Source organism: Notolepis coatsorum (genome assembly GCF_963971535.1).
Source record: "Notolepis coatsorum genome assembly, chromosome: 19".
Classification (NCBI taxonomy): domain Eukaryota; kingdom Metazoa; phylum Chordata; class Actinopteri; order Aulopiformes; family Paralepididae; genus Notolepis; species Notolepis coatsorum.
In genome coordinates this window covers 11,426,212-11,454,048 of record NC_140183.1, presented here as the reverse complement: position 1 = coordinate 11,454,048, position 27,837 = coordinate 11,426,212, and the positions used below count along the sequence as shown (strand labels likewise).

Here is a 27,837-nt window from a genome sequence, read left to right as displayed (position 1 = left end):
AGAGACTAGTAGAGACTAATAGAGACTAGTAGAGATTAACCCATTCTCCGTCAATCACGTGTTAAGGCGGGTTTCTCCGCCATGCGTTGTCTGCCAATCACGCCGTAAGGCGTGTTTGAGATCAATATTTCATATTTTCGTCATGGTATTCATATTTCACCCACGGAGTCTTGGCTGATGCTGTCTGAGCCATCACAACTCTGCAACGCTTCAATACCGCCACCTGGTGGCCGATCGGCAAGTTGCCAAACCGGAAGTGCCCATTGTAGCTCGGTCCGTCGCCTATTTTCGTCCGGCCACTCGTTTATCGTCCCGGGGCTCAATACAGACACTGTCGATATGGATCTTTGCCATAACTCAATAATCAACATGATTTGGACGTGTATTAGTAATATACAAACCGGAAATGGATCGCATCGATCAACATCCCATAATTAGGATCTGTTTGCTCCACTCTCATCGCCCAACGCTACGAGGAGACTGGGGTGAGTTTCAGCGTTTTTCTTTATCATTTTCGATATAAACTGCTCTGATCAATATATCACCCATACTACATAAATCATTTAACGTCGGTCATTGCATTATAAACGACCCCCCCCCCCCTTCGTTCACCCGCTGATGATCAGTCATGACGTTTAGGACCATGTACAGTTGAAATTTTTAATATAACGTTGATCGGTATCAAACTGCATTTGATAATCTAATATATGCATTTATGCCTATATCTCACGTTCTATGAAATACTGCAGAAAACGATAAAAACATATTTATACTCTAGACGGTATTTTAGTATGAATGTGTGACTAGTAGAGACTAGTAGAGATGAATAGAAACTAGTAGAGAGTAATAGAGACTAGTAGAGACTAATAGAGACTAGTAGAGATTAATAGAGACTAGTAGAGATGAATAGAAACTAGTAGAGAGTAATAGAGACTAGTAGAGACTAGTAGAGACTAATAGAGACTAGTAGAGATGAATAGAAACTAGTAGAGAGTAATAGAGACTAGTAGAGACTAGTAGAGACTAATAGAGACTAGTAGAGACTAATAGAGACTAGTAGAGATTAATAGAGACTAGTAGAGACTAGTAGAGATGAATAGAGACTAGTAGAGATTAATAGAGACTAGTAGAGACTAGTAGAGACTAATAGAGACTAGTAGAGATGAATAGAGACTAGTAGAGACTAGTAGAGACTAATAGAGACTAGTAGAGATGAATAGAGACTAGTAGAGACTAGTAGAGATGAATAGAGACTAGTAGAGATTAATAGACTAGTAGAGATTAATAGAGACTAGTAGAGATGAATAGAGACTAGTAGAGATTAATAGAGACTAGTAGAGATTAATAGAGACTAGTAGAGATGAATAGAAACTAGTAGAGACTAATAGAGACTAGTAGAGACTATTATTCATAGTGTTCTCATACAATATGGTGTAGAGCGACAGCTCATTGACTGCAGTTGGCATTTAATGATAATCACCTGCTATTTGATTACAATCACCTGTTGTCTGTCATCTCAGACCAAGATGTCTGCGATGGAACATTCTAACTTGTGTGTGTTTGTCCCCAGTGGCCTGGAGGACCAGCTGCTGGGCCGGGTGGTGGCCGAGGAGCGTCCGGACCTGGAGGAGGCCAAGAACCAGCTGATCGTCAGCAATGCCCAGATGAAGCAGGAGTTGAAGGAGATTGAAGACCAGATCCTGTTCCGTCTCAGCTCCTCCGAGGGGAACCCTGTGGACGACGAGGAGCTCATCCGAGTGCTGGGGGCCTCCAAGATCAAGGCCGGCGAGATCCAGGTCAGACAGAGGAGGGGGCTCCGCTGGAGATTTTTGTGTCTGTTTACTAGGCTTGGCATCAATGCCCTTTTCGTGTATCGATGGTCAGAACATTTTCCTAGTGATAGTATGGATGTGGATCGACAATTTTCACATGAAATCGGTGGCTGTAGTGAAGCCACAACTACTGTATGCTGTAGGAGCCTGGTCCTCACATCAACACTATGCTGTAGCCTGGTGCTCACATCAACATTATCAATATGCTGTGTTTGTTGCATAACATTAGAGATTGGATACAACACATAATCTAGGCTATGCTATTATATATAATTTATATAGGCTACCTAATACCGACATCAAAATAGATTGTATGCCTCTACAAATCATATTAAACCATGCAGGTAGAAAATTTACGGAAAATCCGTCGCGATCTGGAATCAAATTGACGGAGAACTTTAATCCCTGGGTATTAATCGAACGAAACGGAAAAAAGGCAGTCATATTCCAGCATGGTTATTAATGACACCAACGGCAAACAGTGGTTAACAGTCTTTATTAGTGTTTTGCGCTGCCCAGGCAGCAATGGTCTTTAGGAAGTTAATAGATATCATATCCGACATCACCGTGTACACGTCTGTCAGCCTGTCGCGTATTTCTCCCATAACACGCGTTAGCGCGGCTTAGTCAATTTTTCCGCATTTCATGGGGGTGTTTCATTACCGTATGTGGATAATTACGGGCGGTTCTATATGCAAATACTTAAAATCGTGCACGAGCGCGGAGCGTAGAACAAGTGGCATTTATCAACACGGAGTACTTGCAGGTGTGCGTAGGACCCGTGTACGCACGTGTGATGAATCCCGATTTTTCTGTGCGTACACACATTCTAAATTCTGCGCGTAGGAACGGAAATAGAACAGTTTCTACGCATTGTTGATAAATGAGGGCCCAGGGATTGACGGCTATCCCTCACAGGAGATGAAAATAGACAGCCGTCCCTTCACAGAAAGGTGAAATAAAGCAAAAACCATGACAATAACTTATAACTAAGTCCTTTCTCCTTTGACAGCAGCTGTAACTTATAACTAAGTCCCCTCTCCTTTGTGCATCTGTGACCTGAAACACATGTGAGCCTCTCCACCAGACATCATACTTTATAGATGTGCCATTGATATACCTATAAGCCTGTTCCAGTAGCAAAGCTTTTCAGAGAGCTGCACTGGCTCGGCTTCCCACTGCCGCACAAATCCACGTCAAGGTCCTTGACCTGGCACACCTACTACTAGCCCACTACCTACTATGCTAATACTATTATGTCTTTACTACTATGCACTCAAGAATGTAGCACTCGAGTTCAGCACTGTTTGGTGAACAATGTTATTGACCCTTAGCTGCCAGAGTTGTACCCTTCCTGCTGACCTGTTGCACACAACTTGTAAGTCGCTTTGGATCAAATGAAAACGACGATGTCACTGTGCCAGGCTAAAGTGGTGGTGGCGGAGGAGACGGAGAAAAAGATCGATGCCACGCGGCAGGAGTATGTCCCGGTGGCCGAGCGAACCCAGATCATCTTCTTCTGCGTGTCGGACCTGTCCAACGTGGACCCCATGTACCAGTACTCCCTGGACTGGTTCCTGGGCATCTTCACGGCCGGCATCGCCAACTCCGAGAGAGCAGGTAGAGAGAGGAGCGTGTCTTTCCCCCCTGAGGGGTTGTGCACTGTGGGAAAACACAACCCTGGTGGTTAGGGAAGTGAGATTGGGATTCAAAGGTGGCCAGTTTTGAATTCCTTGATTGGTTTGGAAAAATATGGGTCAGTCCGTAGTCCTTAGCCTTTCATAGTCCAGGCATAGCAGCTCCTTGAGCCACCGATCCCGAGCCATATTGTACGCAAAGTATGGTATGGTATGGTTGATATGGTATGGTATGGTTGATATGGTACGGTATGATATGGTATGGTACGGTACAGTATGGTATGGTTGATAGGGTATTGTATGGTACGGTATAGTATGGTATGGTTTGCTAATGATATTGTATGGTACAGTTGATATGGTATAGTATGATATGATATGCTATGGTATGATATGATATGGTATGGTATAGTATGATATAGTATGGTATGATATGACATGATTATCATATCATACCATGCTATACCATACTATACTGTACCATACTAGGGCTGACCCCTATTAATCGATTAGTCGACTAATCGGTCGAAAGGAGCCGTAGTCGACTGGCCAACCTCTTAGTCGAATATAATAAAAAATAAATAAATAAAATATACTTTTTTATCATTCTTTCCAAAAGAAAAAAGGCCTAGAAGCGTGGCTAGCGCTAATGGCACGCATACCAGAGGCTAACTGCCTACGAAAACAGGCACAGAGGCACTGAAAGAGGATTTCACCCATCTAATGAACACACTAGACTAGACAAATATCAAGATGTATCCATCAGTGGACCAATTGCATGCTTTTGCAGAGGACAAGAAGCCTTCAGTCGACTCCTTCAGACATTAAGCACCCCCCACAGCCCAAATGGAATGAAAAAATTCAAAAAAAAATAAAAATAAAAAGTTTAAAAATATTATACTTATTTTTTATTTTTTTTTTAGTCGACCAATAGTCGACTAACGGCAAATTTTGGCCAATCCTAGTCGACCATCCAAATCCTTAGTCGGGGACAGCCCTATACCATACCATACCATATCATAGTATTTGATATTTGTTAGGGTATGATACAGTATGGTACGGTATGGTACAGTATGATATAGTATGGCACAGTATGGTATAGTATGGTATGGCTGGACTGTTTGACAGTGGAGCTGCTCAGTGACCACCAGTGTGATACTGTGGTGTAATACTGTGGTGTAACACTGTGGTGTATTATAGTGTATTACAGTGTATTAAGCAACATAAAGTCACATGGAGGAAAGGGACTTTCCAATAGAATCCTGTTGCTAGGGGAACAGCCGCAGTTTATTTGTTGCTATTGTATTAGCAACCATTAACGTATTGGGAAATAAAGGTGGGCTCATGTAGAATATTGTGTTTTTATAGAATATCTAAAGTTGTGTTTCTATTACAGACTCTCTGGCGGACAGAATCGTCAACATCAACGACTTCTTCACCTTCAGCCTGTACAGTAACGTCTGCCGCAGCCTGTTTGAGAAGCACAAGCTCATGTTCTCCTTCCTCCTGTGTGCTCGCATCATGATGAACCGGAACCTGATAGACATGGTAAGAGAGAGAGGGGAGACCAGGGCCATACGACCACACAATAGACGTGGTAAGACAGAGGGGAGACCAGGGCCATATGACCACACAATAGACGTGGTAAGACAGAGGGGAGACCAGGGCCATATGACCACACAATAGACGTGGTGAGACAGAGGGGAGACCAGGGCCATATGACCACACAATATCATATCACAATATGTTCCTTAGTTTTGACGGTATGTGACGGTATAGTTTTCCGGTGCAAATTACATCGTTACATATGACATTACATTTTTTGTAATACAATTGTCACGGTCCTATTTCATTCATACTTTTTTTTTTTTTAAACTTTGACCAGTCACCTGGTTCTTTTAGCGTTTATCGCTTTTTCTTCGCATTCATACTTGGTCAAGTTCGACCAACAGATGCAGGCTGAAAGGGTTCAGATGGGGGGGAAAGACACTCTGGGAAAGGCACGGCTGCCGTCCGGGATTCGAACGCGCTCAGCCCCAGATCCGCGCGAGCGCGGTTGTCCACGGCGCTGAAATAGCACTTGCGGTACGTGGTGAGCTACTGGAGCTCCCCTTCATTCATACTTTTTAAATACTGCTGCAAGGAATCTTTTTTTTTAGATTAACTTAAATATATACAGTTTGTGTATATACTGTATATATTTTTTCTTTTCTTTTTCTTTTACAATATGTATATATATCATGGATGACAGTATAGTAAAAACCTTTCCATGGATCCATGACGGTATACCTTCATATTCGGTATACCTCCCAGCCGTAGGGGAGACCAGTATACAGTACACACATTCTATTTTAGTACATCTGTAATCACTTAATTTACTGACATTGTAATCAGTATCATCATCACAAATAAAGTTATTATTAGTATTATATTATTGTGTGTGTGTGTGTGTGTGTGTGTGTGTGTGTTGTGTGTGTGTGTGTGTGTGTGTGTGTGTGTGTGTGTGTGTGTGTGTGTGTGTGTGTGTGTGTGTGTGTGTGTGTGCGTGTGCGTGTGCGTGTGCGCCAGTCTGAGTGGCGCTACCTGCTATCCGGGGGCATGGCTGTCCAGAAGCTGGACAACCCAGATGTGAGCTGGCTGCCTGAACGGGCCTGGCAGGACATCCTGAGCCTCAGCGCTCTGGACACCTTCAGCAGCCTGGCCGACAGCTTCAACACTGACATCCTGGGCTTCAAGGCAATCTTTGACAGCATGGAGCCTCACAGGTACACATGGATACATAGAGTGTGTGTGTGCGCGCGCGTGTGTGTGTGTGTGTGTGTGTGTGTGTGTGTGTGTGTGTGTGTGTGTGTGTGTGTGTGTGTGTGTGTGTGTGTGTGTGTGTGTGTGTGTGTGTGTGTGTGTGTGTGTGTGTGTGTGTGTGTGTGTGTGTGTGTGTGTGTGTGTGTGTGTGTGTGTGCGCGTGCATTCTCCATCTGCATGGTGTGCATTCTGCATGGTTCACTTCTGATAGTGTGTGTGTGTGTGGCAGAGAGACGTAAGTTGCATTGGAATCTTTTTATTTATAAAGCCATAATTAGAGATTGTCCAAATTATATTAGTTCTTTATTGGAATGGACCACTGGACCCAGTCAGTCGCACACGATCCAATCAGGTCACCACAATATGTAATTGTTTAAAAAAATTATTACCTCTGTTTTAATTCAATTTTATTTTTATTTGTATTTTTTTAATGTATTTTAAAATGTGCTCTTAATTATTCCGATTGTCTTGACGTCTTTATATTTATGAACGCACTGTGACACTTGTGAATGTAACATCTCGCCGGCACTGTAAATGAGTTTAATGACTCCGTGTGTTATTGAGTATAAATAAAGATTGATTGAATGAATGAATGAATGAATGGTGTGTGTGTGTGTGTCTGTGTGCAGGGAGCCCCTCCCTGGAGAGTGGGACGCCAAGCTGGACTCCTTCCAGAAGCTGTTGGTGCTGCGCTGTCTGCGGGCCGACCGGCTCACCCACGCCCTGCAGGACTTTGTGTCTGACCAGCTGGGCCAGCGCTTCATAGAACCTCAGGTACTCCGCCTCTAGTCTGCCTTAAGGCTCGATCGTAGTTCACACATAATAATATACATGGCCTGGACTAAAATGATGCAATAGCACACCATACTAGGGCTGTCCCCGACTAAGGATTTGGATGGTTGACTAGGATTGGCCAAAATTTGCCGTTAGTCGACTATTGGTAAAAAAAAAAAAGTATAATATTTTTAAATTTTTTTTTTTTTTTTTTTACTTTTTATCATTCCATTTGGGCTGTGGGGGTGCTTAATGTCTGAATGAGTCGACTGAGGGCTTCTTGTCCGCTGCAAAAGCATGCAATTGGTCCACTGATGGATACATCTTGATATTTGTCTAGTCTAGTGTGTTCATTATATGGGTGAAATCCTCTTTCAGTGCCTATGTGCCTGTTTTCTTAGGCAGTTAGCCTCTGGTATGCGTGCCATTAGCGTTAGCCACGCTTCTAGGCGTCTTTTCTTTTGGAAAGAATATTTTATTTTAAAATATTTTATTATATTCGACTAAGGTTAGCCAGTCGACTACGGCTCCTTTCGACCGATTAGTCGACTAATCGATTAATAGGGGTCAGCCCTACACCATACCATACCAAACTAAAACAAAAGTTATGTGGTTTGGGAAAAGGTCTGTTGTCCCTCCTGTAAATATCACAAGTACTAATGGCCCAGTTCTGGATACAGTCACCTCTTATGAATACCTGGGTATCTGCCTGGTTAGATAATACACTTTCTTTTTTTCAGCACGTGTTACATCTTGAATCAAAGATAAAAGCAAGACTTGGCTTCTTGTACAGGAATCGCTCCTGCTTTACTCACTCTGCTAAACGCTCCCTAGTCTAAATGTCCATTCCCCCATTGTTTGACTATGGTGATGTAATTTACATGTCAAACCTCCTTCCAATTTGCTGCTCCCAGCAGTTGCAACGAGATGCAAAATACTTTGAAAATGGACAAATTGATCCCCCCTCACTACTTTTAAGAACTAAATCCAATAAAATACCACACCATACCACACCACACCATACCACACCACATCACATCATACCACACCACACCACACCATACCATACCATACCATACCATACCATGTCACATCATACCATATACTACATCATACCATATACTACATCATACCATACCACACCACACCACACCATACTACACCATACCCACATCATACCATTCATACCATACCACACCACACCACACCATACCATACCATACCATACCATACTACATCATACCATACCATTCATACCATACCACACCACACCATACCATTCATACCACACCACCATACTACACCACACCCACATCATACCATGCCACACCACACCCATACCATACTATACCACATCATACCACACCACACCATACCACCACACCATACCACACCACACCATACCACATCATACCACACCACACTATACTGCACCATACCATACCACATCATACCACACTATACCATACCACACCACACCATACCACATCACGCCATACCATACCACACCAGACCCATATCATACCATACCACACCACACCGTAGCATACCACACCACACCACATCAGACCCACACCATACACCATACCACACCACATACCACCACATCATACCATACCACATAGCACCAAAGTGTGATGGAGCTAGGCTACTGGTCCGTATCCACTTCCAGTCATTGTGCTAATCTAGCTAGTCTGTATGGCATGCCCAGAGATGGGAAGGGTACCTATCTTCTTGTCTTGACTCTTTAACAGGCCAGATTCATTATTCTGGACAGCAGTGTGTGTGTCGTTTCTCTCATTTCATTTCTCCATCCTTCCATCTCTCCCCAGACGTCAGATCTGTCTGTGGTCTTTAAGGAGTCGTCTCCCTCCACTCCCCTCATCTTTGTCCTCTCCCCGGGTACCGACCCTGCTGCTGACCTCTACAAGTTTGCTGACGTCATGAAGTTCTCCAAGAAGATGAGTACTGTCTCTCTAGGCCAGGGCCAGGTCAGAGTTCTCCCATAATACCTCCTCTCTCTCTCTTCTCTCTCTCTCTCTCTCTCTCTCTCTCTCTCTCTCTCTCTCTCTCTCTCTCTCTCTCTCTCTCTCTCTCTCTCTCTCTTTTCTATTCAATTCAAAGGGGCTTTATTGACATGGGAAACATACGGTAACATTGCCAAAGCCAGTGTTAAAACACTGGAGACACATATTAATGCAAGATGTAAATGTAATCCAGAGATACAATTCTGATACGAGATGCATGATAATACCAGGTGTGAACAGGGTCGTCTGACCTGTAGCCTGTTGGTTCAGTGGTTCACGTAGTGGTTTTGTCATCCAGGCTTTGTGCTCCTTGTGTGTTTGTCTCAGGGCCCCAGGGCTGAGGAACTGATGCTCATCGCCATGGAGAGAGGCGGATGGGTGTTCCTCCAGAACTGCCACCTCGCCCCCAGTTGGATGCCCGCCCTGGAGAAGCTCATCGAAACCATTGACCCAGATAAGGTACACATGCTGCCTGTGTGTATGAAGGGGCATACGCACACACACGCACACACACACACACACACACACACACACACACACACACACACACACACACACACGCACACACACACACACACACACACACACACACACACACACACACACACACACACACACGCACAGATATACAGGCACTGGAACTCCCTCCCCCAGTCCATCAGAGACTCCCCTACACTCTCCACCTTCAAAGCTCGCCTCAAAACCCACCTGTTCTCCCTTGCCTTCAACCCCCCCCCCACCCCTAAACCCCCCCTCTCCTCCAACCTGATTGATGTCTGTCTCCAGTCTTTTTTGTGCTATCAGGCATGTCTCCCCTGTTCCCCCCATGGTCTCATGTTCCTTTTGTTTTTGTTTCTTTGTTTTTTTTGTTTTTGTTTCTTTGCTTTCGTTTCTTTGTTTGTACTCCTGCTCCCGACTACTGTCAGCGACTTCGGGTTATTGAGAAGCGCTATATAAATTAAATTAATTATTATTATTATTATGTACACTCACGCTAACAGAAGTGTGCCCATAAAGAGCAAGATCAACCATAAAAGCGAGACTAACTAAATGTAGATGTAGGTACACAAATTAACAGGTGTAGCACATGAGTCATACGGTAGAATAGATGCACACAGGAACCCCTACATATTACTGCCTCAGTCAACCAACCCCCTGCTGTCCTCCAGGTGCACAGAGACTTCCGGATGTGGCTCACCAGTCTGCCCAGCAACAAGTTCCCAGTGGCCATCCTGCAGAACGGCTCCAAGATGACCATTGAGCCTCCCAAAGGCATCAAGGCCAACTTGCTGAAGACCTACCTTAGCCTCAGCGATGACTTCATCGAATCCTGCACCAAGGTCTTCCTCTCTCTCTCATTAATGTCTCATCTTTACAGTCAACAAGGGAATTCATCATTTTGTGTTAGCATATATATATTTAGCCGAATCACTAGTCCCCACGTCTGACCAGTTACTTCACTTCTAGCGCCTAAAATAATTGTATTTTCAAAAGCCAAATCCAAATGTGGTGACAAGAACATTGTTTCAAATTGAATCGCAATTTTCATCATCCCTTTCACTTTCCATCATCCCTTTCACTTTTCATCACCCCTTTCACTTTCCATCATCCCTTTCACTTTCCATCATCCCTTTCACTTTTCATCACCCTTTTCACTTTCCATCATCCCTTTCACTTTCCATCATCCCTTTCACTTTTCATCACCCCTTTCACTTTCCATCATCCCTTTCACTTTCCATCATCCCTTTCACTTTTCATCACCCCTTTCACTTTCCATCATCCCTTTCACTTTCCATCATCCCTTTCACTTTTCATCACCCCTTTCACTTTCCATCATCCCTTTCACTTTCCATCATCCCTTTCACTTTTCATCATCCCTTTCACTTTCCATCATCCCTTTCACTTTTCATCACCCCTTTCACTTTCCATCATCCCTTTCACTTTCCATCATCCCTTTCACTTTTCATCACCCCTTTCACTTTCCATCACCCTTTCACTTTCCATCATCCCTTTCACTTTTCATCACCCCTTTCACTTTCCATCATCCCTTTCACTTTCCATCATCCCTTTCACTTTCCATCATCCCTTTCACTTTCCATCATCCCTTTCACTTTTCATCACCCCTTTCACTTTCCATCATCCCTTTCACTTTCCATCATCCCTTTCACTTTTCATCACCCCTTTCACTTTCCATCATCCCTTTCACTTTCCATCATCCCTTTCACTTTTCATCATCCCTTTCACTTTCCATCATCCCTTTCACTTTCCATCATCCCTTTCACTTTTCATCACCCCTTTCACTTTCCATCATCCCTTTCACTTTCCATCATCCCTTTCACTTTTCATCACCCCTTTCACTTTCCATCATCCCTTTCACTTTTCATCATCCCTTTCACTTTCCATCATCCCTTTCACTTTTGATCATCCCTTTCATCATCCCATTCACTTTTCCCACAAATGAACACAGAAAAGAAGACAAATTATCCCCTTTCAACAAGCCACTGCTCAAGACAGTGTTCTGGTCACAGTAATCACAAAATAATCGTCCTGTGTGCATCCTGACGGCTGTCTATTGTAGAGTAATATTGTGTATTTCCTGCCATGAAAATGTATCTCCATGCTTTACAGCCGCTTGTTTCTCTCCTCCTCTCCATCTTCCAGACGTCTCAGTTCAAGTCTCTGCTCCTGTCTCTGTGTCTGTTCCACGGCAACGTCATCGAGCGCCGGAAGTTCGGCCCACTAGGTTTCAACATCGCCTACGACTTCACCGATGGAGACCTGCGTATCTGCATCAGCCAGCTGAAGATGTTCCTCGATGAGAACGATGACATCCCATACAAGGTCTGTCTGTTTGTCTGCAGAGTAGTCCTGCCTGAAGCCTAGTAAAGTAATAACATCTCCCTTGGTCCAGGAGGGAAAAGGGGGTTGATGTGGTAGATGTTCGGGAGATAGGAGGTTTGAATCCAGGTGTAAATCTCGGTTCCAAATGCCTTCCCCGTTCAGACGGCAACAGCTCAGACAGTTAGTCCTAGTAGCTGGTGTGATGCTGTGGGTTCCAGTATGACTCAGGAACTCTTTCTCATTGCTTTACTGTCACCCACCAGAATGACCTTAACTTTACTGTCACCCACCAGAATGACCTTAACTTTACTGTCACCCCCCAGAATGACCTTAACTTTACTGTCACCCCCCAGAATGACCTTAACTTTACTGTCACCCCCCAGAATGACCTTAACTTTACTGTCACCCACCAGAATGACCTTAACTTTACTGTCACCCACCAGAATGACCTTAACTTTACTGTCACCCCCCAGAATGACCTTAACTTTACTGTCACCCCCCAGAATGACCTTAACTTTACTGTCACCCCCCAGAATGACCTTAACTTTACTGTCACCCCCCAGAATGACCTTAACTTTACTGTCACCCCCCAGAATGACCTTAACTTTACTGTCACCCCCCAGAATGACCTTAACTTTACTGTCACCCCCCAGAATGACCTTAACTTTACTGTCACCCCCCAGAATGACCTTAACTTTACCTTAACTTTACTGTCACCCCCCAGAATGACCTTAACTTTACTGTCACCCACCAGAATGACCTTAACTTTACTGTGAATGACCTTAACTTTACTGTCACCCACCAGAATGACCTTAACTTTACTGTCACCCCCCAGAATTACCTTAACTTTACTGTCACCCACCAGAATGACCTTAACTTTACTGTCACCCACCAGAATGACCTTAACTTTACTGTCACCCCCCAGAATGACCTTAACTTTACTGTCACCCACCATAATGACCTTAACTTTACTGTCACCCACCAGAATGACCTTAACTTTACTGTCACCCCCCAGAATTACCTTAACTTTACTGTAACCACACAGAATGACCTTAACTTTACTGTCACCCCACCAGAATGACCTTAACTTTACTGTCACCCCCCAGAATGACCTTAACTTTACTGTCACCCACCAGAATGACCTTAACTTTACTGTCACCCACCAGAATTACCCTAACTTTACTGTCACCCACCAAAATGACCTTGGCTTTACTGTCACCCCCCAGAATGACCTTAACTTTACTGTCACCCACCAGAATTACCCTAACTTTACTGTCACCCACCAAAATGACCTTGGCTTTACTGTCACCCCCCAGAATGACCTTAACTTTACTGTCACCCACCAAAATGACCTTAACTTTACTGTCACCCACCAAAATGACCTTACAGTAACAATGAATATGTACTATTTGCTACAGTGCAGCTCTGCTCACATCTCAAGTTGTTGGTTGTTGTTGACATTGAAATTCCCTTCTCATCATTACACATATTTGAACTATCTGATAAAGTAAATAAATACCTTTAGCAGATGTAATAGGAATGGCTGTCATAGTGATAATGCCAGAGAGTGAGCCTTCTTCTCTCTGTCTCTCTTTCTCTCTCTTTCTTTCTCTTTATCTCTCTCTTTGTTGTGTCCTGGTGTCTCTCTCTCTCTCTCTCTCTCTCTCTCTCTCTCTCTCTCGCTCTCTCTATCGCTCTCTCTGTGTTTTATGTCCTGCTGGTCTCTCTCTCTCTCTCTCTCTCTCTCTCTCTCTCTCTCTCTCTCTCTCTCTCTCGCTCTCTCTATCGCTCTCTCTGTGTTTTATGTCCTGCTGGTCTCTCTCTCTCTCTCTCTCTCTCTCTCTCTCTCTCTCTGTCTCTCTCTGTCTCTCTCTTTGTCTGTCTCTCTCTCTCTTTTTTTATGTCCTGGCGTGGCGTCTCTGTCTCTCTCTCTCTCTCTCAGGTGTTAAAGTACACCGCAGGTCAGGTAAACTATGGTGGCCGTGTGACAGATGACTGGGACAGGCGCTGTATTATCAACGTGCTGGAAGACTTCTACAGTCCTCCGGTGCTGCTCGCCGAACACAAGTACTCTCCCTCTGGAGTCTACAGGCAGATAGACACAGAGCTGGATCTGAAGGTTAGATCTGTCTTTCAGCTATTCTGGCAACCCTTTTATTTATGTATTACATCCTGAATCCAGCTTGTTGCAGGCAATGGGCACTGCCAGCCACAGCCAAACTAGCTTGTGATAGTGTAGGTAGTGGTGCCTAAAATTAAAAAACAATACCTTGACTAAAGTTATCTTATAGTTTGCATTCAACGTACTAGTTGGTTTTAAACCTTGGTATTACAAGTTCTGAACTACAATTAAGCAAGATGGCGCCCTTAAAGGTCGCTTTCACATATAGTTTTGGTGGACTCGGTGCGGTTCTGGGGGTGAAGTTGCAACATTGTTGCATTCTTCATTTGGTTCGCCTGCGTTCACATAGAGAAATCTGTCAGCGCACCGAGACCTTCTGAACAATGTCACGCGGTCGAAAAGGGCGCTTGTCTATTGGACAGTGGAAATGTGTGTGTGGCTGCAAGCCGTGTGTGCGCGCGCGCGCGTGTGTGTGGACTGTCTGCGAGCCCTCCAGATCAGCGGAGCGAGTTTTGACATGGCATTGATCCATTGTTCTATTGAAGCACATTACCACCATCCTCTCGCTAAACAACTTGTAGACCAATAATAATAATATAATAATAATAGTATTGACGTGGCATTGATCCATTATTAATGCTGTGCGCCTCGGTAATAATAATAAGCCGCGTTTTTCTTCCTTCTTCCCAAGATGCACAGTTAGATATATAGATGGATAGATAGATAGATAGATAGATAGATAGATAGATAGATAGATAGATAGATAGATAGATAGATAGATAGATAGATAGATAGAGAGATAGAGAGATAGAGAGATAGAGAGATAGATAGATAGATAGATAGAGAGATTAGATGCAGTGTGCTTGTTTTGCAGTGAGTGCTGCAAGCAGTGGTAATAATAATCACTTCCTATATTTGGTTCGCGTTTGGTCCGCTGAAGCTGAACCGAGACCTACGTTTTCAGGCGGACTAGAGTTCGCCTGCTTGGTCCGCGGACCGAGTTCGACGCGCATTCACACAGACCCGAAAAACCGGACTATCGAATTCTGGTCCGAAAGTCCGGACCAAACAGCCCCTGTGTGAAAGCGACCTTAGACAGATGCTTTGTATTGTAATGTATTCCCAAAAACACAAACGAGGAAATAACGTGCTCGACCGTTGCTACTCCACACTTCGGGATGCCGACAAGCCCCTCCTCCGTCCACCTTTTGGCAAATCAGATCACTCACTCAGATCCTGTTACTACCCGCTTACAGCCAGAAACTGAACGCCCACCATGAAGGAAGTCCACTGCTGGTCTGACGAATCAGACGCTATGTTACAAGACTGTTTTGACCACGCAAACCGAGAGATGATTCGTCAGACAACATCAATGAATGCACAGGGAGTCGTTGGATTTATCCAGAAATGCATTGAGGACGCTGTCCCACTAAAAAACGATCTGGGTATTCCCCAACCAGGAACAGTTGGCAGGGTTCGCACAAGGTCCTTGAAGTGCTTAATGCTTAAGTCAAGGCCTGGAATTCCTTGAAAACAGCCAATTTTTTAACAAGGTGCTTAAAAAGTAATTGAAATTCAAATCAACCATTGCATTGAATGTTTTGTTCATCCATGATACAATTATTCTGAATCAAGAAATATTTTTTTTTTTTCTGTTTTAATCAAATCTGATGAGTCGCTGTCTTGCACGCTCCAACTGCTTTTCCTCATTTATTCGCTTGTGATGCTCTAGCTTGCTCTAGCTGGTAAGCAGGCCAAGAAGATGCTTAAAAAAACAGCATTTAAAAGTGAATTGTATCCTTCGAGTGACATCCTTGAAAATGAAAAATAGTGCCTGGGAAAGTACTTAAAAGTCGTCTAAATATGTTTCACCTCTTTTGAGGGGACATTGAGGAATAGAACACTAATTGTAACTTTCATTATTAATAGTTATTAATTATTAACATGAATTTGTCTTCACATCCCTGTCTCCCCCATCACTGTTTGGTGTGAACTGAAGTATAGTAAATGACCTGTTGCCATGGTAACCATTGTGTCCCCCAGGGTATCCTTCAATATGTCCGCAGCCTGCCGATCAATGACACACCTGAGATCTTTGGTCTCCATGACAACGCCAACATCAGCTTTGCCCAGAATGAGACGGCTGCTTTGCTGGGAGCTGTGGTTCAACTCCAGCCCAAAGCTGCAGCCAGTGGGGGCGGGGACAGGGAGGAGGTACGTGTGTGTGTGTGTGTCCAAATCTGCAAGGAGCAGATTTGGAACTTTGAATGTTCAATTCTTGTATTCTTTACATTTGCATTGTCCTCCACACAGTGTACTGGGTTTTCCAGTCTAATCATGCTGGACTTGTAAGTGGAACATGCAACATTTTGGGAAATTAGCTTATCGTCTTCTCCAGAGAGAGACAAGAAAATAGATACCAGTTTCCTCTCTGTGCGTTCAGTAGAAGCTATCTGGCTGCACGTTAGCCTAGCTTAGCACAATGAATGGAAGCGGACATGACCGGTTAGCCTAGGCATTGTCCAACTAACACCTCTCCCGAAGGCTAACCGGCCATGTCCACTTCCATTCATTGTGCTAAGCTAGGCTAACATGCAGCCAGATAGGCAGCTTTCTACTGAACACACAGAGAGGAAACTGGTATCTATCTTCTTGTCTCTGGAGAAGACGGTAAGCTAATTTGGTGTGTTCCTTTAAAAACAAGCTCGGTTTCTCAGTCTGACAGACAAAACTGCATCTTCCTGTCACAAAGTATTGTCCTCCATGAACAAAGCTTCATAGAAAATGTTGGGACAAAAAAATAATTTTTTCCCCACAAAACAAAGCGAAGTTGCCAAGTGGGAATGTATTCACTGACTGTGTGAAAAAATTGGATCAGTTTCATGTTTCAGGTCGTTGTCATTGTCTGTCTGCCTCTCCCTGTTCTGTAGATAGTAGAGGCGATAGTGATCGGCCTTATGGAGAAGATCCCTAAGCCAATCTGTCTCGATGCGGTGGTCATCAAGTACCCTCAAGACCCTAAAGAGTCCATGAACACCGTGCTGCTCCAGGAGCTCATCAGGTAACATATACAATGACACACTGAAGGCTCTATACTCTTAACACCGTCCTGATCCAGGAGCTCATCAGGTAACATATACAATAACACACTGAAGGCTCTATACTCTTAACACCGTCCTGATCCAGGAGCTCATCAGGTAACATATACAATAACACACTGAAGGCTCTATACTCTTAACACCGTCCAGCTCCAGGAGCTCATCAGGTAACATATACAATAACACACTGAAGGCTCTATACTCTTAACACCGTCCAGCTCCAGGAGCTCATCAGGTAACATATACAATAACACACCTCACCAGCGTTTTCCCCTGGATTCATTCACGGTGGGCCATCATCTCAGTAAGACAACTGCCATTGCTGCTAGAGAATTAAAAATAAAAACACATACGGCTAAGTTTCAGATAAGCTTTATTGGTATAAATGGAATAGGGCTTAGAGGCCACATACAATGCTACATCAACATGCTGAAAACTGAGAGATAAGGACATAATGGCTTATTTTAAGATCTATAGGGAGGTGTAGTCTGACGTCACTTTAGACCGCCCGCGAGGTCCACTCGTATAGGGATTTATCATTGGGGAAATGGATTATCGGCTATTGTAACAATTCTGCCTCATGAACATTGAAAAGCTTTCCATTTTTGCACAAAATTTGTTCCCTTCTATTACAAAAATTATTGTTTAAGCGTTTTTTGGTTGAAATTCTGCGATTATTTTTTACGATTAATTGCGAATAATCTTTTTTTTATCTACTTTTTTTTCTCCCCATTTTCTAAGAGCGATCAGGAACTGAGATAAACGATTTTCAGCGAGCGGCACTAGCGTGCACACGTACACATATACTATCGATAATCTAGCGTTTATTTGAAAACGATTCAGAAATAGGTCATTGATAATGCGACGGGCAGATTAGACACATAATTTAGAACATAGATTAGGCGATATTAATGCTAACATTGAAGTGGATGTGGGCATTCAAGCACTAAATGTGCGCCCCCTGCTGGGCATTCAAAGTGTTAAAGGTGAAAAAAACTTTTTTTTTACCAAATAAATGAGAGGCATGTTTAAATCAGCAATGCCTCCCCTCTCTCTCCTAGTTCTAACCATCACTGTCAAAATAATGTGCCTGATGTCAAACTGCCTCATTCTTTCAGTTTTTGCATGACTACGTCCTTTAGAATAACTGAAAAGTTGGATTATTTTTAGGCTATATATCTTATGCTGATGTATGGTATTTTTGGAGTGTACATTTTTTTTTAAATAAAAAAACAACATATATCAAACCGAACCGAAAACGTAACAACAAAACCGTGACACGAACCGAACCGTAGATTTTGTGAACTGTTCCACCCCAAAATACATTGTGTTTTCAAGATGGTGGACTGGCCGGAAACAGCATAGGTTTCATGTGTATATCAGCAATAGTTAGTTAGTGTTCATCCTAGTTCTAGATGTTGATTTATTTGTTATATTGTATCAATTAATGTGTTTTTACCCTTGTATTTATACTACTTTCGAATGTTAATTGTCATGTTAATGTTTGAAATTGATTATTTGGTTTGTAATGAACCAGACTGCTTAGCTCTCTCCCTCCTGATTAATTGAAAATGGAGGACCCTTATGTAAACAAGACGAAAGTATTTTTCTGGTCTTCATCCTCTTAGCAGATGTTTGTATTGAGCTGTACTGTATTGTACCCATTCTGCAACCTGTTAATAAAGTTTGCAATCTCTCTCTCTCTCTCTCTCTCTCTCTCTCTCTCTCTCTCTCTCTCTCTCTCTCTCTCTCTCTCTCTCTCTCTCTCTCTCTCTCTCTCTCTCTCTCTCTCTATCTATGTCTCTCTCTCTGTCTCCTATGTCTCTCTCTCTGTGTCTCTCTTTCTCTCTCTCTCTCTCTCTCTCTCTCTCTCTCTCTCTCTCTCTCTCTCTCTCTCTCTCTCTCTCTCTCTCTCTCTCTCTCTCTCTCTCTCTCTCTCTCTCTCTCTCTCTCTCTCCCTCCCTCTCTCTTTCTATGTCTCTCTCTCCCTATGTCTCTATGTCTCTCCCTCTCTTTCTATGTCTCTCTCTATGTCTCGCTCGATCTCTCTCTGTCTCTCTCTCTCTCCCCAGGTATAACGGGTTGCTGTCGGTCATTTCCCAGAGTCTGGGTGACATAGTGAAGGCTTTGAAGGGCTTGGTAGTGATGTCATCAGAGCTGGAGCTCATGTCCAATAGCCTGTTTAACAACGCTGTGCCTGACATGTGGATGGGCAAGGCAAGTCACACATTCAGATTCAGATAACTTTAATCGCCATATTATGTTTACAAAAACACACATGAGGAACGTGATACGGCATTTACAGTACAGTGCATAACGTTTTTTCATATAATAATGAGTGCAAAACGGGGCAAAACAGTGATACAACGAGACAAGACAATAAAGTGCAATGGATAATGATATGTTGTCAGTGCAAAATAGAGGGCCATAGAGGGGGGGGGGGGGTGGAGCAGGGGGACACCTGACTCATTTACTAGGTGAGCTGCAGTGCTGAGGGGAAGAAACTCTCTCCCCAGACCTAACTGTCTCTAAAGCCCCTGTCCTCCTGGGTGTCTCTCTCTCTTCAGACCTAACTGTCTCTAAAGCCCCTGTCCTCCTGGGTGTCTCTCTCTCTTCAGACCTAACTGTCTCTAAAGCCCCTGTCCTCCTGGGTGTCTCTCTCTCTTCAGACCTAACTGTCTCTAAAGCCCCTGTCCTCCTGGGTGTCTCTCTCTCTTCAGACCTAACTGTCTCTAAAGCCCCTGTCCTCCTGGGTGTCTCTCTCTCTTCAGACCTAACTGTCTCTAAAGCCCCTGTCCTCCTGGGTGTCTCTCTCTCTCTTCAGACCTAACTGTCTCTAAAGCCCCTGTCCTCCTGGGTGTCTCTCTCTCTCCCCAGACCTAACTGACTCTAAAGCCCCTGTCCTCCTGGGTGTCTCTCTCTCTTCAGACCTAACTGTCTCTAAAGCCCCTGTCCTCCTGGGTGTCTCTCTCTCTCCCCAGACCTAACTGACTCTAAAGCCCCTGTCCTCCTGGGTGTCTCTCTCTCTTCAGACCTAACTGTCTCTAAAGCCCCTGTCCTCTTGGGTGTCTCTCTCTCTCCCCAGACCTAACTGTCTCTAAAGCCCCTGTCCTCCTGGGTGTCTCTCTCTCTCTTCAGACCTAACTGTCTCTAAAGCCCCTGTCCTCCTGGGTGTCTCTCTCTCTTCAGACCTAACTGTCTCTAAAGCCCCTGTCCTCCTGGGTGTCTCTCTCTCTTCAGACCTAACTGTCTCTAAAGCCCCTGTCCTCCTGGGTGTCTCTCTCTCTTCAGGCCTAACTGTCTCTAAAGCCCCTGTCCTCCTGGGTGTCTCTCTCTCTTCAGACCTAACTGTCTCTAAAGCCCCTGTCCTCCTGGGTGTCTCTCTCTCTTCAGACCTAACTGTCTCTAAAGCCCCTGTCCTCCTGGGTGTCTCTCTCTCTTCAGACCTAACTGTCTCTAAAGCCCCTGTCCTCCTGGGTGTCTCTCTCTCTTCAGACCTAACTGTCTCTAAAGCCCCTGTCCTCCTGGGTGTCTCTCTCTCTTCAGACCTAACTGTCTCTAAAGCCCCTGTCCTCCTGGGTGTCTCTCTCTCTTCAGACCTAACTGTCTCTAAAGCCCCTGTCCTCCTGGGTGTCTCTCTCTCTCTTCAGACCTAACTGTCTCTAAAGCCCCTGTCCTCCTGGGTGTCTCTCTCTCTTCAGACCTAACTGTCTCTAAAGCCCCTGTCCTCCTGGGTGTCTCTCTCTCTCTTCAGACCTAACTGTCTCTAAAGCCCCTGTCCTCCTGGGTGTCTCTCTCTCTTCAGACCTAACTGTCTCTAAAGCCCCTGTCCTCCTGGGTGTCTCTCTCTCTCTTCAGACCTAACTGTCTCTAAAGCCCCTGTCCTCCTGGGTGTCTCTCTCTCTTCAGACCTAACTGACTCTAAAGCCCCTGTCCTCCTGGGTGTCTCTCTCTCTTCAGACCTAACTGTCTCTAAAGCCCCTGTCCTCCTGGGTGTCTCTCTCTCTCTTCAGACCTAACTGTCTCTAAAGCCCCTGTCCTCCTGGGTGTCTCTCTCTCTCTTCAGACCTAACTGTCTCTAAAGCCCCTGTCCTCCTGGGTGTCTCTCTCTCTTCAGACCTAACTGTCTCTAAAGCCCCTGTCCTCCTGGGTGTCTCTCTCTCTCTTCAGACCTAACTGTCTCTAAAGCCCCTGTCCTCCTGGGTCTCTCTCTCTCTTCAGACCTAACTGTCTCTAAAGCCCCTGTCCTCCTGGGTGTCTCTCTCTCTTCAGACCTAACTGTCTCTAAAGCCCCTGTCCTCCTGGGTGTCTCTCTCTCTTCAGACCTAACTGTCTCTAAAGCCCCTGTCCTCCTGGGTGTCTCTCTCTCTTCAGACCTAACTGTCTCTAAAGCCCCTGTCCTCTTGGATCTCTCTCTCTCTTCAGACCTAACTGTCTCTAAAGCCCCTGTCCTCTTGGATGTCTCTCTCCCCAGGCCTACCCGTCTCTGAAGCCCCTGTCCTCCTGGGTGTCTCTCTCTCTTCAGACCTAACTGTCTCTAAAGCCCCTGTCCTCCTGGGTGTCTCTCTCTCTTCAGGCCTACCCGTCTCTGAAGCCCCTGTCCTCCTGGGTGGATGATCTGCTGCTGAGGATCGAGTTCATGGAGAAATGGATCTCTGACGGCATCCCAGCCATCTTCTGGATCAGTGGCTTCTTCTTCCCTCAGGCCTTCCTCACCGGAACCCTCCAGAACTACGCCCGCCACTCCAAAATCTCCATCGACACTGTGGGCTTTGACTTCAAGGTTAGAATGGAAGGTTTCGGTGACCGACCGCTCCTTTCTGGAGCTCTTTTCTGAATAGTAAACTGAGTTTGTGGACAAAATACCTATGAAATGTACCTATGTACGCTTATCCCCAGAAAGTCCCTGTGAGTGCTCTCTCTTATTTCTCAAGCCATTCTCTATTGAACAGCTCCAGATAAAACAACTTGACATTACAGCCAGGCCTTAGTTCACTGCTGTCTGGTTGTTAATCTTCACAAATATTGATTGTCCCAGACCATAATAAGGAATTATTCAACTGATTGGTATTACCCTTTAAAGGGGAACTCCACTATTTTGGGAAATTAGCTTATTTAACATCTTCCCTGGAGTTAGACAATAAGATACATACCTTTTTTGTCTCTGTGCGTGCATTTTAGCTTTGGTAATAGACGCTCCGTTAGCATAGCTTAGCTTCATCACTGGAAGTGAGGCAGGACAGTAGCCTTACAGTGCCTTACAGTGTATTGCAAGGTCTGACATTGACCAAATTTGATATGCATGACCTTGGTGGGCTCTAGGTCAACTCCTGAAAAGGGGGTCAATGTCAGACCTTGCAATCAAAAGTTAGGGGGCGCACTGAAATTATGGCAAGGGTTATTAGCCCCCTAACTTTTGATTGCAAAGTCTGACATTGACCCCCTTTGCAGGAGTTGACCTAGAGCCCACCAAGGTCATGCATATCAAGTTTGGTCAATGTCAGACCTTGCAATACACTGTAAGGCACTGTAAGGCTACTGTCCTGCCTCACTTCCAGTGATGAAGCTAAGCTATGCTAACGGAGCGTCTATTCCCAAAGCTAAAATGCACGCACAGAGACAAAAAAGGTATGCATCTTCTTGTCTAACTCCAGGGAAGATGTTAAATAAGCTAATTTCCCAAAATAGTGGAGTTATCCTTTAAAGCTTTATTGCAGAACATCAATTTGGACTGACTGGTCGTGTTCCCGTCCCACCTCTCTCTCTCCCTCTCGTGTTCCTCTGCCAGGTGATGGAGGAGTTGGCCTCAGACATAACAGAGAAGCCCAGCTTGGGCTGCTACATCAATGGTCTGTACCTGGATGGGGCTTGCTGGGACGCCGCGGCAGGCCAGCTCATCTCGTCCAGACCCAAGGAGCTTTACACTCAGATGGCCGTCATGTGGATGATCCCAAAGCCCAACCGTAAACCTCCACTCTCTGGAGTCTACGTCTGCCCCATCTACAAGACCATCAAACGTGCCGGTCAGTACTCTGAATCTGGTGTATTTTGGTGGCCCCTCTGTGACCTCACTGCTAGATCTGGGTTCGCTGGCACGACATGTCAAACCAATAGTAAAGAACTTAGGTGTAAAAATCGACCCAGACCTTAAATTTGACAGCCAGATCAAGGCCGTGGTCAAATCGAGTTTTTTTTCCAGTTGAGGCAGCTGGCCAAAATTAAGCCCATCCTACAGGCGCAGTGTTTTGAAGCAGTAATCCATGCATTTGTGACGACTAGGCTGGATTACTGCCATGCACTTTATATAGGGGTGAGTGGATCACTTTATATAGGGGTGAGTGGATCACTTTATATAGGGGTGAGTGGATCACTTTATATAGGGGTGAGTGGATCACTTTATATAGGGGTGAGTGGATCACTTTATATAGGGGTGAGTGGATCACTTTATATAGGGGTGAGTGGATCACTTTATATAGGGGTGAGTGGATCACTTTATATAGGGGTGAGTGGATCACTTTATATAGGGGTGAGTGGATCCTCAGTGGCTCGCCTTCAAATGGTGCAGAACGCCGCTGCGCGTCTTTTAACTGGCACTCGTAAATATGAGCACATCTCACCGATTTTATCCTCACTCCACTGGCTCCCCGTGCACTTTAGGATTCATTTTAAAATTCTATTATTTGCTTTTAAAGCTCTTCATGACCTGGCCCCACCCTACCTCTCTGAGCTGTTGCAGGTCTATACACCTTCTCGCTCTCTCAGGTCAGCTGACCAGCTGCTCCTAGTAGTGCCTACAACTAGGCGTAAGCTCAGGGGGGGGCCGTGCTTTCTCCGTTGTCGCCCCCGAAATGTGGAACGAGCTGCCGCTGCAGATTAGGCAGGCCTCATCACTGCCCCGTTTCAAAGGCCTCCTTAAGACCCACCTTTTCTCTCTGGCTTTCGACACCATGTAGCTTGTTGATTTTATGATCTTATTGTTTTACTGTGTTATTGTTGTATCGTTTTGTTACTGTGTCTTTTGCTTTTAAATATTTTTTATTATAGTTTTTAATATGCGCTCCCTCTGTACAGCACTTTGTGCCCCTGTGGCTGTTAAAGCGCTTTATAAATAAAGTTGGATTGGATTGGATTGGATATCTGAGGTAGTGTTGTCAAAAATATCGAAGTATCGATACATATCGATACTGAATATTTAAAACGGCTTCAATACTCATTTCCCGAAGTACCGATACTTTCTACAGTATCGGTACCAGCTGGCTTGCTCCCGCAAGTTGTTGACAGACAGACGCGCTGCCAGAGCCTTGCCCTTCCGCCTCCTCCTCCTCGCTCAGAGCAACAGACACAAGCTGCTGCAGCCTCCTCCCCCTCACAGCCGGGCAGCGCAGCCCTGTCTTCAGTTTGTAAACAACGCTATTATTAGCTAACGTTAGCTGTCGTTCCTCCGTTAGCTTAATGCTAGCTAGCTGGCCACCTATTACTTCATGGAAACGGAGTAACGTCAAGCCGAGCCCACTACACTAGTACACGCATGAACTCGACACAACTACCCCGTTTCCAACGTTAGGTCTAGCGGAGCCGGAGCCCATCCTACACCAGTACACACATGAACTCGACACAACGTTGTGTCCAATTAGCAGCAATGTTGTTGAAAATGTAACGTTAATAAATGCTCCGAGCATAGCTCCGGAGAACTCTCTCTCTCTCTCTCTCTCTCTCTCTCTCTCTCTCTCTCTCTCTCTCTCTCTCTCTCTCTCTCTCTCTCTCTCTGGTGACGGGTCATAACTAGAAAGGTGCGCTCAGTAGACCTAAAATCTCCAGCAGCCACTCTCTCTTTCTCTCTCTCTCTCTCTGATCTAAAGATAAACAAAGGGTTTTAAAAGTGTATTTATCTTCTCGTATAGTACCAGAGAGAAGCTGAGGAGAATCAACCAGCAACAAAAGCAAAATTTGTTAAAAAAAAAAAATTTATTATTATTATAATAAAAAAAAATTATTATAATTATTTTTTTTTGGTATTGAAAGTATCGAAAGTATCGATACTTTTCAAGGTATCGTATCGAAGTCGAAATTCCAGTATCGTGACAACACTAATCTGAGGATGGTTGGCCTCATCAGTCAGTACTCTGTATCTGAGGATGGATGGCCTCATCAGTCAGTACTCTGTATCTGAGGATGGATGGCCTCATCGGTCAGGGCGACGGTAACCAGAAGGTTAGCGCGATGAGCTTGTGACCGTAAGGTACCCTTGAGCAAGGCACTAAACTCTTAACTGCTCCAGTGGAGCTGCTCAGTGGCCAACAGTACAATACTGGTTGTACTGGGCAGGTCTCTGTTGTCAATGTAATATGAACTGTATGACTGTGAAGCAGGGTGTTGTACTTAAGCATTACATCACGCAACGGAGTGTGTTATAGAAATTAGATCACGCCTATGGGTGGTGGTTAGGCCCGAGGCGCAGCCATAGGCGTGATCTAATTTCTATGACACACGACTTCAAGTGGTGTAATACTTTTATACAATGGCCGAATTCATCCAACCTTATTGCTATACAATAAACACACAGTAATTGAAGCATAATAGAGATTTATTCACAAAACCATCCGCAGAAAAAGTAGGTCCAAAATTTTTTTAAAGAAGTTGCCTCCGTGTCTAGAAGCAGCTGGGAGGTGCGGTGCTTCAAAGCATGCCATCTAACAGTGAAGTTACCGGTTGTTATTTGATTGATTGATTGAAAATGTTGCAGATTGCAGAATGGGTACAATACAGTACAGCTCAATACACACAATTGTTAAGGGGTTGCAGACCAGAGAAAGACTTTCGTCTTGTTTACATCAGGGTCCGCCATTTTCAATGCATCATAACATATATGACATACAGATAGACAGTGCTACATCTATACATAGGTGGCTACAAAGCATGCCATCTAACAGTGAAGTTAGCGGTTGTTATTTGATTGATTGATTGAACATTTTATTAACAGTGAAATGACAGTGTCCTTTTGAAGGAGGGAGGTTCTACAACGAATGCCATCTAACAACACACTTCCCGCTATTTATATTTTGTTTCACAATGAGTCATGACCAACCAATTACATAATCCAACATTGTGCAAGCAACTAACACATTCCACGTGACTTTGTCGTTTTTGAATGAGTCGTTATGACGATATCAATACATCCATTCATAAAGATTATTGTCCGCCATCTTGGTTTCATTCCTAAAAACACGAACGGCGCAGTGATTCGGAAACAAAGTGATTCGGTTGTGGGCGGGTTCTGGGATCACGTGGAGTGTGTTATGAGAAATAACAACGTCTGAAAGAAGTGTTTCAGCCAATCAGAATCAAGACATTTGCATGCCATTGTATAAATGCTCAGTAAATCGTCCCTGTATAAATACAAGTTTATGATTCCTTTATTGATCCCCTTGGGGAAGTTCAGGATGATAGATCAGTAGCTACTCAAGTTCAAGTTTCAAGTTTCAAGTTCAAGTTTCTTTATTAGTTGTCATGCAGAAGTACAGAATACTTTTATACAAAATGCTTCTTTCTGTTACGCTCCAGAGACTGTGCTAGACAAAAATAGATAAGTATAAAATAAGTATAGCAAGTATAAAATAGAAGTCAAGTACGTAGACAAAAGTGTTCAGTATATACATATATACAATGTGCAATGCAGAGTAGAAGTAACTGAGTTACAATACAATATACTATACAGTACAAAGCAGAAATGGGATGAGGTACAATTTAGGTACAATTTACAGTAAGGTGTAATGAGGTATGGGTTGTAGTGCAAATTCTTTACCAATAAATATAAAGTGTGTTTAGGTGTTCTAAAGTGGGTGCTGCAGTGAGTCGTTTGTTTTAAAGTGAGTGTGTGCGTGTGGATGTGTGTGCTGTGAGTGCATTTGATGGTTGATACATAGTGTTATTGTCACTCTTGTTTTATGATAGTTTATGACAGATCAGTAGATGTAGTAGCTGCTCACTCTTGTTTTATGATAGTTTATGATGGATCAGTAGATGTAGTCGCTTTTTTATTGTCTACCTCTTGGTTGGTTTATTACTTGCCTAAAATAGACTCCAGTCAGTGTCCAGTTTCAGAAAGCTTCAGAAAGTGCAGCTCTATATTTTCCACCCTCAGCTCACAGCCAGCATCCTGTGTTATCAGATTAGACTGCTGGATAATGTGTGACACTGTACAGTTTACTGTAAAGGAAGAAGACAGAAGCGTTTATGCATGTGTGAATAAATAATGTTTTTCCACCTCTTCTTAACAGGCACCCTGTCTACAACTGGTCACTCTACCAACTATGTCATTGCTGTGGAACTGCCCACAGATCTCACCCAGAGGCACTGGATCAAACAGGGAGTGGCTCTCATCTGTGCACTGGACTACTGACCACACAAATATTTACACACACACACACACACACACACACACACACACACACACACACACACACACACAATTTACTATCATAACCAGTTCTTACTGTATATTATGTGGCCACAGCGATGTTGACTGTATAGTCTAGTAGATAGAGGGGGATATCATGCACCCCCCGGAAATATACTTCTAACCAGACTTTCTAGAATTGAAAAAAGGTGAAAGAAATTATAGGCTATGTTAACAAGTTGTCAGAGTGTCCCATGTATCATTTATATGTGATCTTTGACCCTCAAAACATGGGTCTAGACACCTCATTT

General features: G+C 44.2%; 1 protein-coding gene across 1 annotated transcript in view; it reads left to right on the top strand.

Moving 5' to 3' along the window:
* Window positions 1-27,529, top strand: part of LOC311245936 (dynein axonemal heavy chain 1-like) — a gene marked incomplete at both ends in the record, with an annotated part of 135,727 nt that extends 108,198 nt beyond the window's left edge. The window contains 16 exons of the mRNA XM_084335960.1: window positions 1,571-1,796; window positions 3,257-3,452; window positions 4,863-5,014; window positions 6,035-6,231; window positions 6,898-7,042; window positions 8,875-9,033; window positions 9,397-9,528; window positions 10,239-10,409; window positions 11,731-11,910; window positions 13,853-14,029; window positions 16,076-16,246; window positions 16,963-17,093; window positions 19,203-19,347; window positions 21,707-21,913; window positions 22,919-23,153; window positions 27,408-27,529. Of these exons, the coding sequence (XP_084192086.1) occupies window positions 1,571-1,796; window positions 3,257-3,452; window positions 4,863-5,014; window positions 6,035-6,231; window positions 6,898-7,042; window positions 8,875-9,033; window positions 9,397-9,528; window positions 10,239-10,409; window positions 11,731-11,910; window positions 13,853-14,029; window positions 16,076-16,246; window positions 16,963-17,093; window positions 19,203-19,347; window positions 21,707-21,913; window positions 22,919-23,153; window positions 27,408-27,529 (2,746 nt within the window). The remainder of the gene's footprint in view (window positions 1-1,570; window positions 1,797-3,256; window positions 3,453-4,862; window positions 5,015-6,034; window positions 6,232-6,897; window positions 7,043-8,874; window positions 9,034-9,396; window positions 9,529-10,238; window positions 10,410-11,730; window positions 11,911-13,852; window positions 14,030-16,075; window positions 16,247-16,962; window positions 17,094-19,202; window positions 19,348-21,706; window positions 21,914-22,918; window positions 23,154-27,407) is intronic.
* Window positions 27,530-27,837: the final 308 nt, after the last annotated feature.